The 14,132-nt window shown below is 39.0% G+C and overlaps 2 protein-coding genes, 7 non-coding genes and 1 pseudogene across 14 annotated transcripts; 9 read left to right on the forward strand and 1 right to left on the reverse strand.

The window, feature by feature from the left end:
• The first annotated feature begins 859 nt into the window (after positions 1–859).
• On the forward strand, positions 860–1,450 carry LOC109114808 (uncharacterized; annotated as a pseudogene).
• Positions 1,451–2,634: 1,184 nt separating this feature from the next.
• On the forward strand, positions 2,635–7,457 carry LOC104598873 (uncharacterized). 6 transcript variants are annotated; one of them, XM_088899803.1, is made up of 6 exons: positions 2,635–2,955; positions 3,058–3,318; positions 6,000–6,154; positions 6,272–6,406; positions 6,818–6,906; positions 7,010–7,457. In XM_088899803.1, exons 2-6 carry the CDS (start codon positions 3,281–3,283, stop codon positions 7,184–7,186), a joined length of 594 nt encoding a protein of 197 aa, XP_088755929.1. In that variant the 5' UTR covers positions 2,635–2,955; positions 3,058–3,280; the 3' UTR covers positions 7,187–7,457. The 6 variants fall into 6 exon arrangements, with proteins under 6 accessions (XP_088755929.1, XP_088755930.1, XP_010259444.1 ...); XM_088899804.1 differs by having other exon boundaries at positions 2,635–2,930; XM_010261142.3 differs by lacking the exon at positions 6,272–6,406 and having other exon boundaries at positions 2,663–2,955.
• Positions 3,773–3,842, forward strand: LOC148801804 (small nucleolar RNA Z199). Its single transcript, XR_016085076.1, has one exon. It is a non-coding gene; the product is annotated as a small nucleolar RNA Z199 (small nucleolar RNA).
• On the forward strand, positions 4,179–4,246 carry LOC148801805 (small nucleolar RNA Z199). Its single transcript, XR_016085080.1, has one exon. It is a non-coding gene; the product is annotated as a small nucleolar RNA Z199 (small nucleolar RNA).
• LOC148801806 (small nucleolar RNA U18) lies at positions 4,298–4,371 on the forward strand. The gene has a single exon (XR_016085087.1). It is a non-coding gene; the product is annotated as a small nucleolar RNA U18 (small nucleolar RNA).
• On the forward strand, positions 4,606–4,675 carry LOC148801807 (small nucleolar RNA Z199). Its single transcript, XR_016085079.1, has one exon. It is a non-coding gene; the product is annotated as a small nucleolar RNA Z199 (small nucleolar RNA).
• LOC148801808 (small nucleolar RNA U54) lies at positions 5,346–5,429 on the forward strand. Its single transcript, XR_016085073.1, has one exon. It is a non-coding gene; the product is annotated as a small nucleolar RNA U54 (small nucleolar RNA).
• On the forward strand, positions 5,491–5,587 carry LOC148801809 (small nucleolar RNA R64/Z200 family). Its single transcript, XR_016085093.1, has one exon. It is a non-coding gene; the product is annotated as a small nucleolar RNA R64/Z200 family (small nucleolar RNA).
• Positions 5,661–5,757, forward strand: LOC148801810 (small nucleolar RNA R64/Z200 family). The gene has a single exon (XR_016085091.1). It is a non-coding gene; the product is annotated as a small nucleolar RNA R64/Z200 family (small nucleolar RNA).
• A 4,879-nt stretch (positions 7,458–12,336) lies between the features above and the next one.
• LOC104598872 (uncharacterized) lies at positions 12,337–13,928 on the reverse strand. The gene is made up of 4 exons (XM_010261139.3): positions 13,707–13,928; positions 13,515–13,599; positions 12,687–13,393; positions 12,337–12,601 (listed from the first exon to the last, which is right to left on the reverse strand). Exons 1-3 carry the CDS (start codon positions 13,722–13,724, stop codon positions 12,711–12,713), a joined length of 786 nt encoding a protein of 261 aa, XP_010259441.1. The 5' UTR covers positions 13,725–13,928; the 3' UTR covers positions 12,337–12,601; positions 12,687–12,710.
• Positions 13,929–14,132: the final 204 nt, after the last annotated feature.

The raw sequence follows: 14,132 nt of genomic DNA on the forward strand, positions 1-14,132 counted from the left end.
GCAAAGTGCATTGGGAAGGATTGGGAAGAATATGCTTGATCGATCCGACCTAGTTTCAAAGGTTGCGTTTGAGTCTGTTGGGAGGTTGTTTTAGGAGTTTGATTAAAAAAGAATGAGCTGTTTAGCTGGGGATAAACTTGTTGATAGTGAGAATTAGTCAATTGTCATGTGAGAACTTGTTGACACGATCGGGAAATACAAAACAACATCAATGTCAGTGTTGGAAGTTATAATAAGGGTAAATTGGGTATTTTTGGAAGTTATAACAGTCACGTGATACACATTTGAATGGTTAATGATGGAACATTAATGATAAGGGAAGTATTAATCAATTGTTAGAAACAATAGGGGTAGCATTTGTTAATTTTCAAACAGTAAGGGTACACTTAGTCAATTAACTAAACCATAAGGGTAGTTTAAGAAATTTACCCTAGGAATTTTGAAATGAGAGGTTCCGTGGCTCTGGTGCCACTATTAACATTTCATCGTTAAAATTTGGGATTATAGCATATAAGGGAAACTTTTGGGTCCTAATATCAATAAAAGTAATATATTTAATAAAATTTAAAAAAAAGTTAACTTTTTTAAAAATAATATAAAAAAGGGGCAAAGTTATTATTCATCTTCTTCTTCTTATATATTATTCATCATAACTGCCTGCCACTGCCTCCGGCACGCCTCCACCCACCTTCGGCAACTTTGGTCTCCAGCGACCTCTGTCGCCTCTCTCTCTCTCTCTCACCTGCTCTCTCTAGAACACCCGGGCACACTTTTCTTCTGTTGGGCCTTACTTTGGTTTGTTTGGGGTTCATCAAAGACCAGGATAGAAGCTTCTCTCCTTCCTTAACAGAGGAGGAATATGTCTCATTGGTGTGGAGCTGAGTGTGTCGTCTGCATAAGCATCTCTCGCTGGGTATGGAAATGCTACACCTATGTCGGCTCCGACGACAACTCCACCTAGCCACTGTCCACCTCAGAAGAATTCGAACCCGTCCCTCGTATGTGCCACTGCATCCTCGCCGTCTACGAGGAAGACCTCCGCAATCCCAAAGTCCTTCCCAGGGATAGATGTCGTATGAACCCGGACTGGGTCGTGAAGCGCGTCACATACGAGCAGACCCAGGGCCATGCTCTGCCTTACCTCATCTACATCGACCACAACCATTGTGAAATCATTCTCGCCATTAGAGGTCTGAATCTTGTCAAGGAGAGTGATTACAAGCTCTTGTTTGATAATAAATTGGGAATGTAGATGTTCGATGGTGGGTATGTCCACCATGGGTTGTTGAAATCCGCAATTTGGTTGTTGAATCAGGAATCTGAGACGTTAAAGAAGTTGTGGGTTGATAATGGGTCATCGTATAAGATGGTCTTCGCTGGGCATTCGTTGGGCTCTAGCAACCTTCGGAGGCGGAGGCGTGCTGAAGGCAGTGGTGGGCGGCTCGGATGAATAATATAGAAGAAGAAGATGAACAATAACTTTGCCCCTTTTTGATATTATTTTTAAAAAGTTAAATTATTTTTGAATTTTATTAAATATATTACTTTTATTGATATTAGGGCTCAAAAATTACTCTTACATGCTATAATCCCTTAAAATTTTCTCACCGGATTCTTTTAAGCCCCAAAATTGACTCTTGCCACTTTCAACTTGTTAAACTTCACATCATATAATATATATGGATGAATGGATGTGCTCTCCGTCCAATAAATGGAATCTACTCATGCGAGTAGATTGGCGATCTCACGTGCATGCAATTCATGCGTGTAGATGGAAGCTAAACAAGCAACCCAATCGTGCGAGAGTCCCACGTGGGTTTTGGGTCTCCTTTCAGAGAGGTCCTTGGCCTTTCGAGTTTCCTTGTTATTGTGAAGGGAGAACAAGGAGGCCTTCCCGTTTCTTTGTCTACTTTTCGGCGACCTTCGAGGGAAGTGTAATGCGATCCGACAACCTTTGAGGAAAGTGTAATGCAACCTTCGATGGCCCTGTTTACGCTGTTGTCTGAAGGAGAGCTTGTCTCCTCTTTGAATGAAGGTCTCTTTCGTTTTGCTATCTCCTCTTCGCATAGATCTGATCGATGGCCCTATTTTTGGCCTTTCGAGTTACTAGCCATTGCGAAGGGAGAACGAAAGAGGCCTTCCCCGTTTTGCTGTCTACTTTCTAGTGACCTTCGAGGGATGTGTAATGTGATCCAGCGACCTTCGAGGGAAGTGTAATGCGACCTTTGATGGCCCTGTTTATGTTGCTGTCCGAAGGAGAACTCTGTCTCTTTCGTTTTGTTGTCTCTTCTTCGCGTAGATCTGATTGATGCTACCTATCCAATGAAAATGCAAAGTAACATTACTTTTTAGGCATTATGGAAGAAGGGGGGTGGTTAAGGTAAACTTAGTTACAAGCCCGAGAAAGGAGCAGCTATAAATTTCGCAAAACCAACATTGTGACACTTCCCTTAAGAAATCAAGTTGTAGTCCGTGAAAATGTCAATGCGAGGTGACGGTGCACGAACTGGGATGCTTAAGTTAGCAAAGGGTGCAGTTGCGAGCTTGAAAGCTTTGTGAGTAAAAGAGTTAGAGAGTTAAATCATGCATACCTTGTAATGTTAGAGGTGACCTTGTATAGGCGTGCTGCCGTATAAGGGTCTCACGGAACACATCCAAGATCCCCAACCTATACTACCTGGTCCGTTTTGCACATGGAGATGGACTTTGTATGAACTGATAAAGCTTATTGAGTCCATCCGGTGTGATCTCAAAAAGGTCAATGGCTAATTTCTAAAAGTGGGCTATATGACACCTCGGCAAGTTGGAGTACCATGAGCTGCTCAGACCTTAATTCTTGCCGAGGTGCTCGGGTTACCTAAGCTGACCTGGCCGGTCGTAACACGTGTCCGCATGCTAATGAGTCGGGCCAAATTAGCCCTCGTCACGAGGTATTCCGTCTTCGATCACGCTAGGGTTAGTGTTTATGTTTCGTCCATGTTTTAGGGTTAGGGTTACCGTTCAGATCAGAGCTTTTCCAACAATGGAATTCTTGAGTTGTTCTTGTTCCCATTGCAGGTCGTGGAGGAACGGACGGAAACAAGTTCCGCATGTCGCTTGGTCTTCCGGTGGCGGCGACGGTGAACTGCGCCGACAACACAGGTGCGAAGAATCTGTACATCATCTCCGTGAAGGGGATCAAGGGTCGTCTCAACAGATTGCCGTCGGCCTGTGTTGGTGACATGGTGATGACCACCGTGCAGAAGGGGAAGCCTGATCTCCGGAAAAAGGTCATGCCGCCATGGCGACCAAAGGACGGTGTCTACATGTACTTCGAAGGTCGGTTATTTTTCATTTTGTTCTATTGTTTTCTTTTCTTGTTATGTTTTCTGTTATATTTTTTTGTTCCCTTTCAAATGCACTGGCAAATCTAATCAAAGTTCTTTCATTTTTTTCTCCTCTTTATTGCTTTTTTCCATGAGATTTTGAGGCTTCCTGTATTCTGGATCGTAAAACTCTTTACTGGTGTTTCTGTGCTACGTGTGCTCAAAGTATTGCCTAACTCATAGCACTTTGACAGTTTACAGTTAACTGTCAAGTTAATGGCTTTTCAAATGGTGGTCCCTAATTCGTGCTGCTCTTTAAGGTTTCTGCATTGTTGATCTATAAATTATTGCTCTCTTTTACCATTTCGTGAACCACGGTGGCCGTCATGTCTCTCGCAGGCCAAAATTGTTTACCTTCTACTTGTTTCTCATTTTTGTCTCTTTCTAGTGCTGTTATTTTGCTACAAGGATCATCTGATGAGAAAACTGCAACAATATGACATCTCATGATTCGTTGTATTTAAGTCTCTGATGATCTTGTTTGATTTACTGCAACTAGAGAAATCTTTTGGTGGAACGCAACCATGCGTGCTTACTCTTTGTGGAGTGAATAACCACAACTGATCCCCTTAGCATAAGGCATTGAACCTTCTCCCTAATCTTATACCTTAGATTCTTTCCCTACTTCGTGTTGGGAACCTTGTGCTTTCTTTCCCCTTAGCACAAGGTCTCTGATGATCTTGTGCTTTCTTTCACCGATTTGTGAACCTTGGTTGCTATTATGTCTCTCGCAGGCCAAAATTGTTCACATGTTACTTGTCTATCATGATTGTCTCTTTATTTTTCTCTTAACATGCTTTTATTTTGCTACAAGGATCATCTGATGAGAAAACTGCAACAAAATGACATCTCATGATTTGTTGTATTTAAGTCTGATGATCTCTGTTTGATTTACTGTTATATTTGATTTTAAACGAATAAATATGTCGGCGGAGATGATGAAATGTTATTGGTCCGTGTTTCTGAATTAACTGTGACCGAGAAACCATTCCAACTTCTGATCTCCAGCAGATCTAAGACAAACTTTTCCTATTTTTGAAAAATTTCTCTTTTTGTATTGAAGACTGAAGAGAACATAAATGTGGCTCGGCAATTGCAAGCCTGAATTTGGCGATATATGCTATTCTGAGTATCTCAATTGACTGAGAACTAACTATTATTAGATTTGCTTATATGTGATATTATTAATGGAAGGTTTCTTCAAAGTTGCCATGGTAATCTTCCTTTTATTCTGCTACAAGGATCATCTGATGAGAAAACTGCAACCATATGACATCTCATGATTCGTTGTATTTAAGTCCCTGATGATCTTTGTGCTTGATTTACTTTTATTTATTCTATGATTTGATTTCTAAATGAATAAATTTGCGGGGGGAGATGATGAGTTCTTATTGGTCCATGTTTCTGAATTTACCGTGACTGAGAAACCATTCCAACTTCTGATCTCCAGCAGATCTAAGAAATAAGTTTCTTATTTCTGAAAAATTTCTTTCTTTTTAGTATTGAAGACTGAAGAGAACATAAATGTGGCTTTGACGATTGCAAAACTGAATTTGGCAATATATTCTATTCTATTCCGAGTATCTCAGTTGGCTGAGAACTAACTATTGTGTGAGCTGCTTCTATGTGATATATTATTAATGGAAGGTTTCTTCGAAGGTTCAATGGTAATCTTTCTTTTATTCTGCTACAAGGGTCATCTGATGAGAAAATTGCAACAATATGACATTTCATTATTTGTTGTATTTTTTCTTTGATGATTTTTGTGTTTGATTTACATTTATTTATTTTTTGATTTGATTTTTAAACGAATAAATTTGCGGGAGGAGATGATGAAGTCTTATTGGTCCGTGTTTCTGAGTTAACTGTGACTGAGAAACCATTCCAACTTCTGATCTCCTGCAGATCTAAGACAAACTTTTCCTATTTCTGAAAAATTTCTTGCTTTTTAGTATTGAGGACTGAAGAGAACATATATGTGGCTCGATGATTGCAAGCCTCAATTTGGCAGTATACGCTATTCTGAATATTTCAATTGGCTGAGAACTAATTATTATGAGAGCTGCTTCTGTGTGATATTTAATCTCCCTTTTTTGATTAGTTATTTTTAACTTTTTGTTGTTTTCCTCTGTGGTGATGAAACATGAAACTTAGCATGTTAGACTTCAGAGATTTTTTTGCCAAAAAATCCATGAGAAGAAAATGCAGTTTCTGATCAGAGATTGACAGTGGAAAGTTTCTTCCAAGGGGTTATGTTAATCTTCTTTTTTTTTGTTTAGATGTTTTTATTATTTTCCTCTGTGGTGATGAAATATGAAATTCTTCGCAAGTCAGACTTCAGAGATTTTTTCCCTAAAATCCATGAGAAGAGAATTCATTTTCTGGTCAGAGATTGACCACTATTTTCTGAGAAGAGAAGAAAATCCATCTCGTCTCATGGTTGATATGAGATTTGTGTCTTAAGCCTTTTGCTTTTGCTTTTGTTTATTTTTTTTTGCAATCTTCTATCATGCAATTAAGTCCTAAAATGCATTACTTTCCTAAATTGTTATATGCTAATCTTAAGTGGCTTGAATAGTCACAAAGCCAAATACATTCTCTAACCAGTGACCACTTTTTCTTGATAATGAGCAGGGGTGTCAGTGCCATTTCATTCTCTGCCCATGCTTTATGTACATATACTGCAGGAGTTGATGGTATGGTTTGCCAAATTGATTCCATGACAGGAAACATATTAAGGAAGTTTCAGGCTTCTACAAAGACAATTTCCTCAATTGTCATCTCGCCAGGTATATATTTTTGATGAGTTCAATGTAACAATTTTTTATTGATTAAGGAAGTGAATGTTGTACAGGAGAAAATGTTTTTTTTTTTTTTATGTTGGTTGTGCATCTGTTGCTGCCTAGTATGGAGCTTTGAGGATGTGGAAGTAGGAAACTTCTCTGTTTTGAGTGGTTTCATTCTAATGCTAACTACAATTTTCGCAGATCAGGTATCAATGTTTCCAGAGCTGTCCCAATTAAAAAATCAGTCTAAAAATGGTATAGAACTTGGGAAGATGGGGTACTCCATCTGTCCATCAGTTATTTGGTCAAATAGTGCATTGAGTTTAGTGAAATTGAGATCTGATCAAATTATGCCAGATATTTTGTCTAATTGGACACCTCTAACCCCTATTAAAGCAATTTGCTTGCTAATCAATTACTAAGCACACTATATGTTCTTTGACTAAATCCAATACATGTTGCTTTGTTTTGTTAATGCTTCTATCTGACACTTTTTTAGCAAGAGCATGTTTTGGGGCTGTTTGCCATTATGCATGACTTTGTTTTTTGAAACAAAAACAACTGCCATGTGTTTCTGTTTTGAAAAACAATGTCATGCATATTGGTGAATAGCCCGTTTGTTTATAGATGCTTATGCCACTCATGATGGTTATTCATTTTTACCAGATGGAACAACCCTAGCAACTGCAGCTGGTCAGATGAAGATTTTCAATTGCTCAGACAATAATAAAATACACAAGTTTTTTGGCCACCCTGTGAGTGTAAAGTAGTTGCTATTTAATCTTTTGTTCCGTGCTTCAAAATTTCTTTCACTGCCTGTTCCTTGTCAATTTAAGCAAGTTATCTTCTGCCGAATAGGGGGCTGTTCGTTGTATGGTCTTCAGTGAAGATGGGAAGTACATCCTTTCTTCTTCTGTTGGTGAGAGAGATCTTGCAGTATGGAGATTAGGTGGAAGCAAAAAAAAGTCTGCCAGCTGTGTGCTTGCAATGGACCATCCTGCTGTTTTTCTTGATTGCAAGTGCAGGGAAAATTAAAGTACATATGATGTTGGTCTATATATTCTGGCTGTTTTAGAAACCGGTCTGTGCCATTTTTGGTATGGAAAAAATATTGAGGAATTAGGCAATATTTGCTTCTCAAACCCACGATAATCTCATTATCAAATGAGGCTCAGATTACAAAGAATGATGTAGACATAAAGTTGAGTAGTTATCAAGATGTGGTTCTTCTGCCAATGATGCTTTTAGGCATCAAACCAAGTCTTCGCAACTATTTATGGCCATTTGTGAATGTTTTTCTTCTGACAAATTTGAAATTTAACACTTTAACAGCAATGCTTTGTGCAATCTGATTGAGAGTAGTTGCAACATATTCATCTAATACTGTCTTGAGAATTTCTCCTACTGTCCTTTGGGATCTACTAAGGTTTACTGTGTGAAAGCCTTGGTTTATTCGGATATGGAACTTCGCTATATCCTTCCTTATATCATACACCTACAACACGCCAAAATGGTTTAGGAACAAGACCATATCCACTCCGGACTCTTCACCCATTTTTTTGGGTCTCCGGCATAAGAAATCCTAGCGAAGGGTCATTTTTTGTTGCAATGGTAAACCTTTGGGCTGATAAACATGAGAATGCAGGCTTATGTCTGAGAGAGGCCACTTTGTGTAAAAAATGCCAAAAGCTAAGTTCTTATCCAGTCCACCCCTCCAACAATCGTGTGTAGAAGGGGTCAGTGGTGGGTATACTCCTTTTAGTCATAATAAGTCCTAGTTAAATAAGCCTAGTTGGATGATGACATCAACCACTAACCATCTAAGTTCTATTGTCTTGTGGACAATTTCCCAAATTATATCTAACCTTCCTAAGTAATGCCATAAATCAGATGTTGCAAAAATCTGAATGTTATTCTGGGATGGCTTTTCAGCCAGGATGTCTTTATTTTGGAACTATTGAATAATGTGGGTCCAGAATCTGCTTGACTATGAACTATGGGTATTGGTCTGTTAATGGGTTGGGCAGACATGACAGACCCTAACTGATGTAGCAGCGTGGGGGTCCTAATATTTTAAGATCTGGTTGTGGGTTTATGGGGTGAGTGAGGGGCTGTGGGTGATTAAATATTGAAGAATCTGGATGGAAAAGCAAGTACAATGCTTGCTGTCCACCAAGGAATGACCGAGGAATCACATGAGAGAAAGCTCTTGCTATTAGGGTAGATGGCAATGAGAGGTCACTCGGAAAAAGAATTAGAAAACTGAATTCTCCATGGATTCTTTCCTCGCTTGCACATCTACATCGCGAATTGGTTATAGATATAATTGCATATATATATTGATATAATTGTGTGTATATATATATATATTGATAAAAAAAGATATAATTGTATATATAATTATATGTATATATTGGCAGATAACAAAGATGCCCCAGTCTGATACCTATTTTTCTCCTTGTATACTTGTAGCTGTCAAGACATGCAAATCCAGTTAAGATGGGTGAGGAGGTTTGCTAATGGTTTGGCGGATGGCTTAACTAAACAAGGGGTGAATAGACATAATTTGTTTGGGGCTCGGTGTTAGCTGGGTAGTGGGGCTCTCTGTTGTATTGGGTGTTATCTCTAACAACTTGTTGTTGTACTATTCTCTTTTTAAGTTCTAGTAAATCTCCAATTGTGTCAATTTAACAAATAAGTAGGTTTATTTGTTAAAAAAAGACTTATCAAAAAATATTATCATATAATTATCTCCAATTGTGTCAATTTAACAAATAAGTAGGTTTACTGTCAAATTTCATGTTCAATGAATAGCTATCAATTATAATAGGGTGTTATTGGGTCAGACCTGATAGTGCCGATTGCAGACCTTATGGGATCTGGTTCAGAACTGGTTATGCACATTTACTTATTGGTTTGAGTCTGTGTCTACTGTCCACTAGGGGTGCAACTTGGGCGGGTTTGGTTGAAGCTCAACCCTGAAGGTGCAAGGCTTGGGCCTGGCTGAACCTGAGGTTTTGCTCAAGTTTATCAATCCAGGCTCAAGTTGGTTGATCTTGGGCGGGGCCAGGCCAAATTGGTTTGGGTTGGTCTCGGGTTTGAGCTGGGCCAGGCCAAGTTGGTTGATCTTGGGCGGGTTGGTTGGGTTTGGAAGAATTTATGTATATATTTTTATATAATCATCTTTTATTGGGCTTTATGGCCCAGTTTAAGAGTAGACTTGATTGAAAACATGTACAATTTTCATTTACAAATGTACATATACATATATACGTGTACATTGTTTTGGCGTTTTTTGAATTTTTTATTTTTAACATTTTCATTTTTGTATTTTTGCGCCTTGCTTAAAAAATCCCTACTGGATAAAGAGCTATGGGAAGTTGTGAGCTGTATCCCTACTGGAATAAACTCCCTTCTCTTGATGTAGTCAAATTATAATGTTTGCTTGGTTCTTGGTGTGGATCTGATATTTGGAGATGATTGAGGCTAACTTGGACAGTCCTAATAGAAATAATGGACTAACCTCTACATGATCCTGTTACATAACCATAAGAAGTCCAATAGGGTGCAGATAGTTTTCCTTTCCAACTCCTACTTACACCCTGTCAATTACTGAGTAGGTCTTAAACAATTCTAGAAAACCAATCAAGAATCTACTTGAGTAATGAAAAGAAAAGATAAATCTCTGAACTAGAAACTATGCCATTGGACCTGTAAGCTTCTTATAGGATTTTGTTTCCATGCCATATTACACTGTGTTCTTTCATTATGTCAAACTTGTTGATGTTTTGATTTCAATAACATACCTGAGCAGCCAACAGATGAGTAGATGTTATTACCTACTTTCATCTGGTTCACAATCTTATTGTCCATGAAATGTAACATAGCTTTTCAGTTGCCTTTTCTGTGCGAATTGTTATCTTGCTGGTTATCTGGAGCTTTACAATCTTTATTATGAGAAATAGTAGGTTCCCTGGTGTGATTTCTTCTAATATTTGACTTCCATTTTCTTTTTAAATATATCTTTGCAGTCTATTTAAAACAGTTTCTCATTTATGGAGCATGCAATGATAGTTGGGCTTTGTTAGGGAATAAAACCTATTCAAGGACCTCGTTTAACAGCTTAAGCTTTTATGTTGAATGGTTCTTTGAGATGATATCAGAGCCACTTTGACCAGTGGTCTAGTGTTCGATTCTCGTCACCCCCATTATAATAAATTAAGTTTCAGCACAAGGTATGGGTGGGCCTGTGCTGTCCACGCTTCAAGCCCAATGGAGTTTCGTGTGAGGGAGCATGTTAGAGAATAAAACCCATTCAAGGACCTCACTTAACAGCTTAATCTGTGCGTTGTGTGCAATTATTTACTTGTTTATTTGTTTTATTTATTTATTTTTTTCTGAAACCATATCTGATGAGACTATCTGTGCGTTTTGGGGGCGCCTCTCCCATGCCTTTTAAAACACTGGTTCTAAGTTCTAACCCATTAGATTAGAGGTGCTCTGTGTCTGTGAAGAGGCAGAGGTTAGTGAAAAATAGTTTTTTCCTTCATTCTCCCTTGAGTGCCTTTTTTATGCTGTATTTGTCCGATACACTCTGGACTTTGAGTTTTGCTTGTCACTGATGTACTATATGGGGATTCTTTTGCCTTTCACCAACTGGTGTATAACTTTGCACTGATTAAAAAATTAAAAATATTATGACTCTGCAAATGGTTGTATTAGTTGGACCATCCTAACTATTGATTTGTCATTTGCAGTTCAAAATTAACCCATTTTGCACAGAAGTGAACCCGAGAAGAGTAATTCATTGGCTACTTTCTCATCAGCTCCCTCACTGTATGGTTTACTTCTTATAGCAATCATCTATTAATATTAGTCAAGCAATATTTTTCAAGCTTTTCTGTCTTGGACTACAAATGGTATTTCTATATTTTTTGTACCATTCTCTGATCATCAAGTGGGAAATATTTTTGTTTTGTTATTTTTTTTGGACAAATTGATATCAGTTGAATGGTAGTTTTTGTAATTTATGTGAGAATTTGTAAATGTGCGAGAAAATGCTATCATTCATTGTTGCCTTAACTTATTTTTGGGCATCTTTGCTTTTTTCTCGGAAAAAGAGAAATCTGAAATTTCAAAAGCATCTTTTTAATATACTGTCTCATTGATTCTGATCATTTAATTTTTCTATTTTCTTCTTAGGTAAAGATCCATTAATTGAGTACGTAAAATGGTTGCTACTCGTTCAGGCTGTGTAAAATGACTCTGGATCTTCTATCCAAACACTGTTCCCACATCCATACCCACATGACAATAACGCCTTATACTGGGAACCAGAAGAAGAAGAAGAAGAAATTCCCATGCATGTAGTGTTCTGTGGGTATACCCACATGTGGGAACAGTTAGTAGGTAGGTAGGTAGGAGATCCGAGCTCATGTGAAATGGAAATGAACAGCTAAAAACTGTTATCTCCCATCTTAATGGTTTGTTTGTCAAATAAAAAACTTGTCTTGGGTCTATGTGGAACGTGAGGGTTGAGTTTATAACTTGCCACGTGTCCCCAAACTTTCCATAACTTCAACCATTAAGGACCCGCTATTAACCCTATCAAATTTGTTCACTAGAAGGCAAAGCGATAGGCTTTTCAGCTCAGCTACTTGGTTGTTATCAAAAGGCCTCTAACTGAGCTTAAACATGATGGATGGCATTTCCATGGTAGACAACTCTTGTTTAATTCTTAAAAAAGAATACTTGAGCGCGAGGGTCAATAAGACTCCTCTGATGATCTGATCACACCATTCTGGAGCATCAGTATCCATCTGATGCTGGTCTTTGCTTTCTGCAATATGCAGTGGTTAAAACATCAAAACATATCCTGATATGTTTGGATTGGATACAGGTCCTATACACAGACAACAGATTTTTTAAAACATTTAATAGATCTCAATTGTCTTCTCCAACCCAACCCTGCAACCCATATGGGGATCAATCCATATTCTGATCTTTATTGGCAACATGTGATGTAGCCCCTTGTTTGGCCTCTATTTTCTTACACAAAACTGTGAGCCATCGACATAAAGAATATATACAATCTGGAAGCTAATCCTACTCCTACCTGTTTCCTCTTTGAAGTTCTGAACATGATGAAAACAACGAAAAACAAGGACAGACTACAGAGGAAGATATTTTCCAAAGAAGTGGAAGTTGAGGTCGTCTGTATTGTACAAAACAAGTACAATAATAATACATAGCTTTATAAGATTCTCCCTTAATAAATGAACACCAGGTAGCATATTTTAGTAGTGGAATGCAGGATCAATTCTTCCTGCATTTACAAGCTAAGAATCTCATTCTACTTTCAAGCGACATTCTGATACGTTTATTACCTTACTGCCATCCACACTAATAACTAAGTATTATTGTATGCCTAATCGGATTCCTTCACCTCACCTGCTCATCATCATAGATAGACTCTCTTTACACGCAAAAGAAAGGAAAGGAAAAGAAAAGAAAAGAGAGTCCATTTCCTACTAACCTCAGTTTCCATTGCTCTTAGAGTCTACACTATTCGGCATGCATTCGGGTTCTCGTCACTAAACATTGATGTAATGTTGTTCCCCGCTGTGTTACCTCGGCTCTGATAATCCTCACCGTAGTGCTCGACCCTACTGTAACGGGTGTGTCGAGGGGGTGACCTTACGTATTCGTATTCAGTGATGTAAGGGGATGGTTTGTAGGTGTTATAGCTGTGGGTCACATAAACGGGTGCCTCGTGCCGAAACCCATATCCATTAGGATAACCGTTCCAATGCCCATCATAACCGTATCCATACCCATACCCGTAGTCATGTGGATGGTGGTGTATTACATGGATCTCTTCTACGTCTTTGGTCTCGGAAGGTTGCACTTGCACCGGCTGTTGTGCTTCAGCAGCGTCGGTAGCTACGGCTGATGGTGCCACCTCCGGAGTTGGAGTTGGATTCTCAGGCGGTGGTGAGTCTTTGGGAGGCTCCGTCGGTGGGGCAGCTTCTGTGGGTGGGGACTGATCTTCCGGTGGAGGGTTCTGGGCGTCGGCCGGTGCTGGTTCCGTGGGTTGAGCAGGTGGGTCGGTGGGTTCTGAGTGTGCACAGATGGTGGCGATCTTTCTTGTCTTCTTGATGGCTTTGACAATCTTTTCGGGATCAGCCCACCCTACAACTGTAATTTTTTGTTGAGGGAAATCAATGTAGTGCTCGTATATACCTGCACAGAATTGAAAACATGAACTCACGACTAGGCTGGAATTCAACATGCACTAAGGAAAAAAAAAAGGAATTAAAACTAAAAAGCAAATATATCAATACTTTCATCATAAACCATTTACCATTTATTCCCTGCAATGCCTTCTTGATCTTGTGAATGCACCCATTACAGTCCATACGGACCTGTATCTCTATGATTCGAGGTTTCTGCATTTCCAATAACTCAATGAATTAGAGACGAGTTATGAAGAAATTGAATGTACGTTAATTAATTAGTAGAAGAATGTAGAGCAGACAAGAATTGAGAGGCATACCTCTAATTCAGGAACCATGAGTGGGGGATGAATAGAGAAGAGAGAGAGATTTTCGTTTCAAAATTGTTTTTCCTTTGGAGGGAGGGGATTTGAAGGAAAGAAGATGGGATTTTGTATGGGAATTGGAAGGTGGAGGAGTGTGTGAGTGAAGAATCAGAGGACTGGATGGCATTCATTTGTACATGGGAGGGGAATATTTGTAAGGCGAAAGGTGTACGTGATGTAAGGAATCTATCTAATTGGTAATGGGGAGGGACGAAGAGAGTGACAGAATGGAGGGAAGCTAGGAAGAGGGGAGGTGTCCTTGTCATATCTCAGAGGGAGGAGTAAGCTAAAAAGAGGTCGGTGTATTTGTTTGGACTATGGAATACTGAGCCAAAGGGAATCTCCCTTTTGCAATGGATGGTCATCTTACCATCTACGTTC

Source organism: Nelumbo nucifera, chromosome 3 (assembly GCF_055504915.1).
Source record: "Nelumbo nucifera cultivar China Antique chromosome 3, China Antique-T2T, whole genome shotgun sequence".
Classification (NCBI taxonomy): domain Eukaryota; kingdom Viridiplantae; phylum Streptophyta; class Magnoliopsida; order Proteales; family Nelumbonaceae; genus Nelumbo; species Nelumbo nucifera.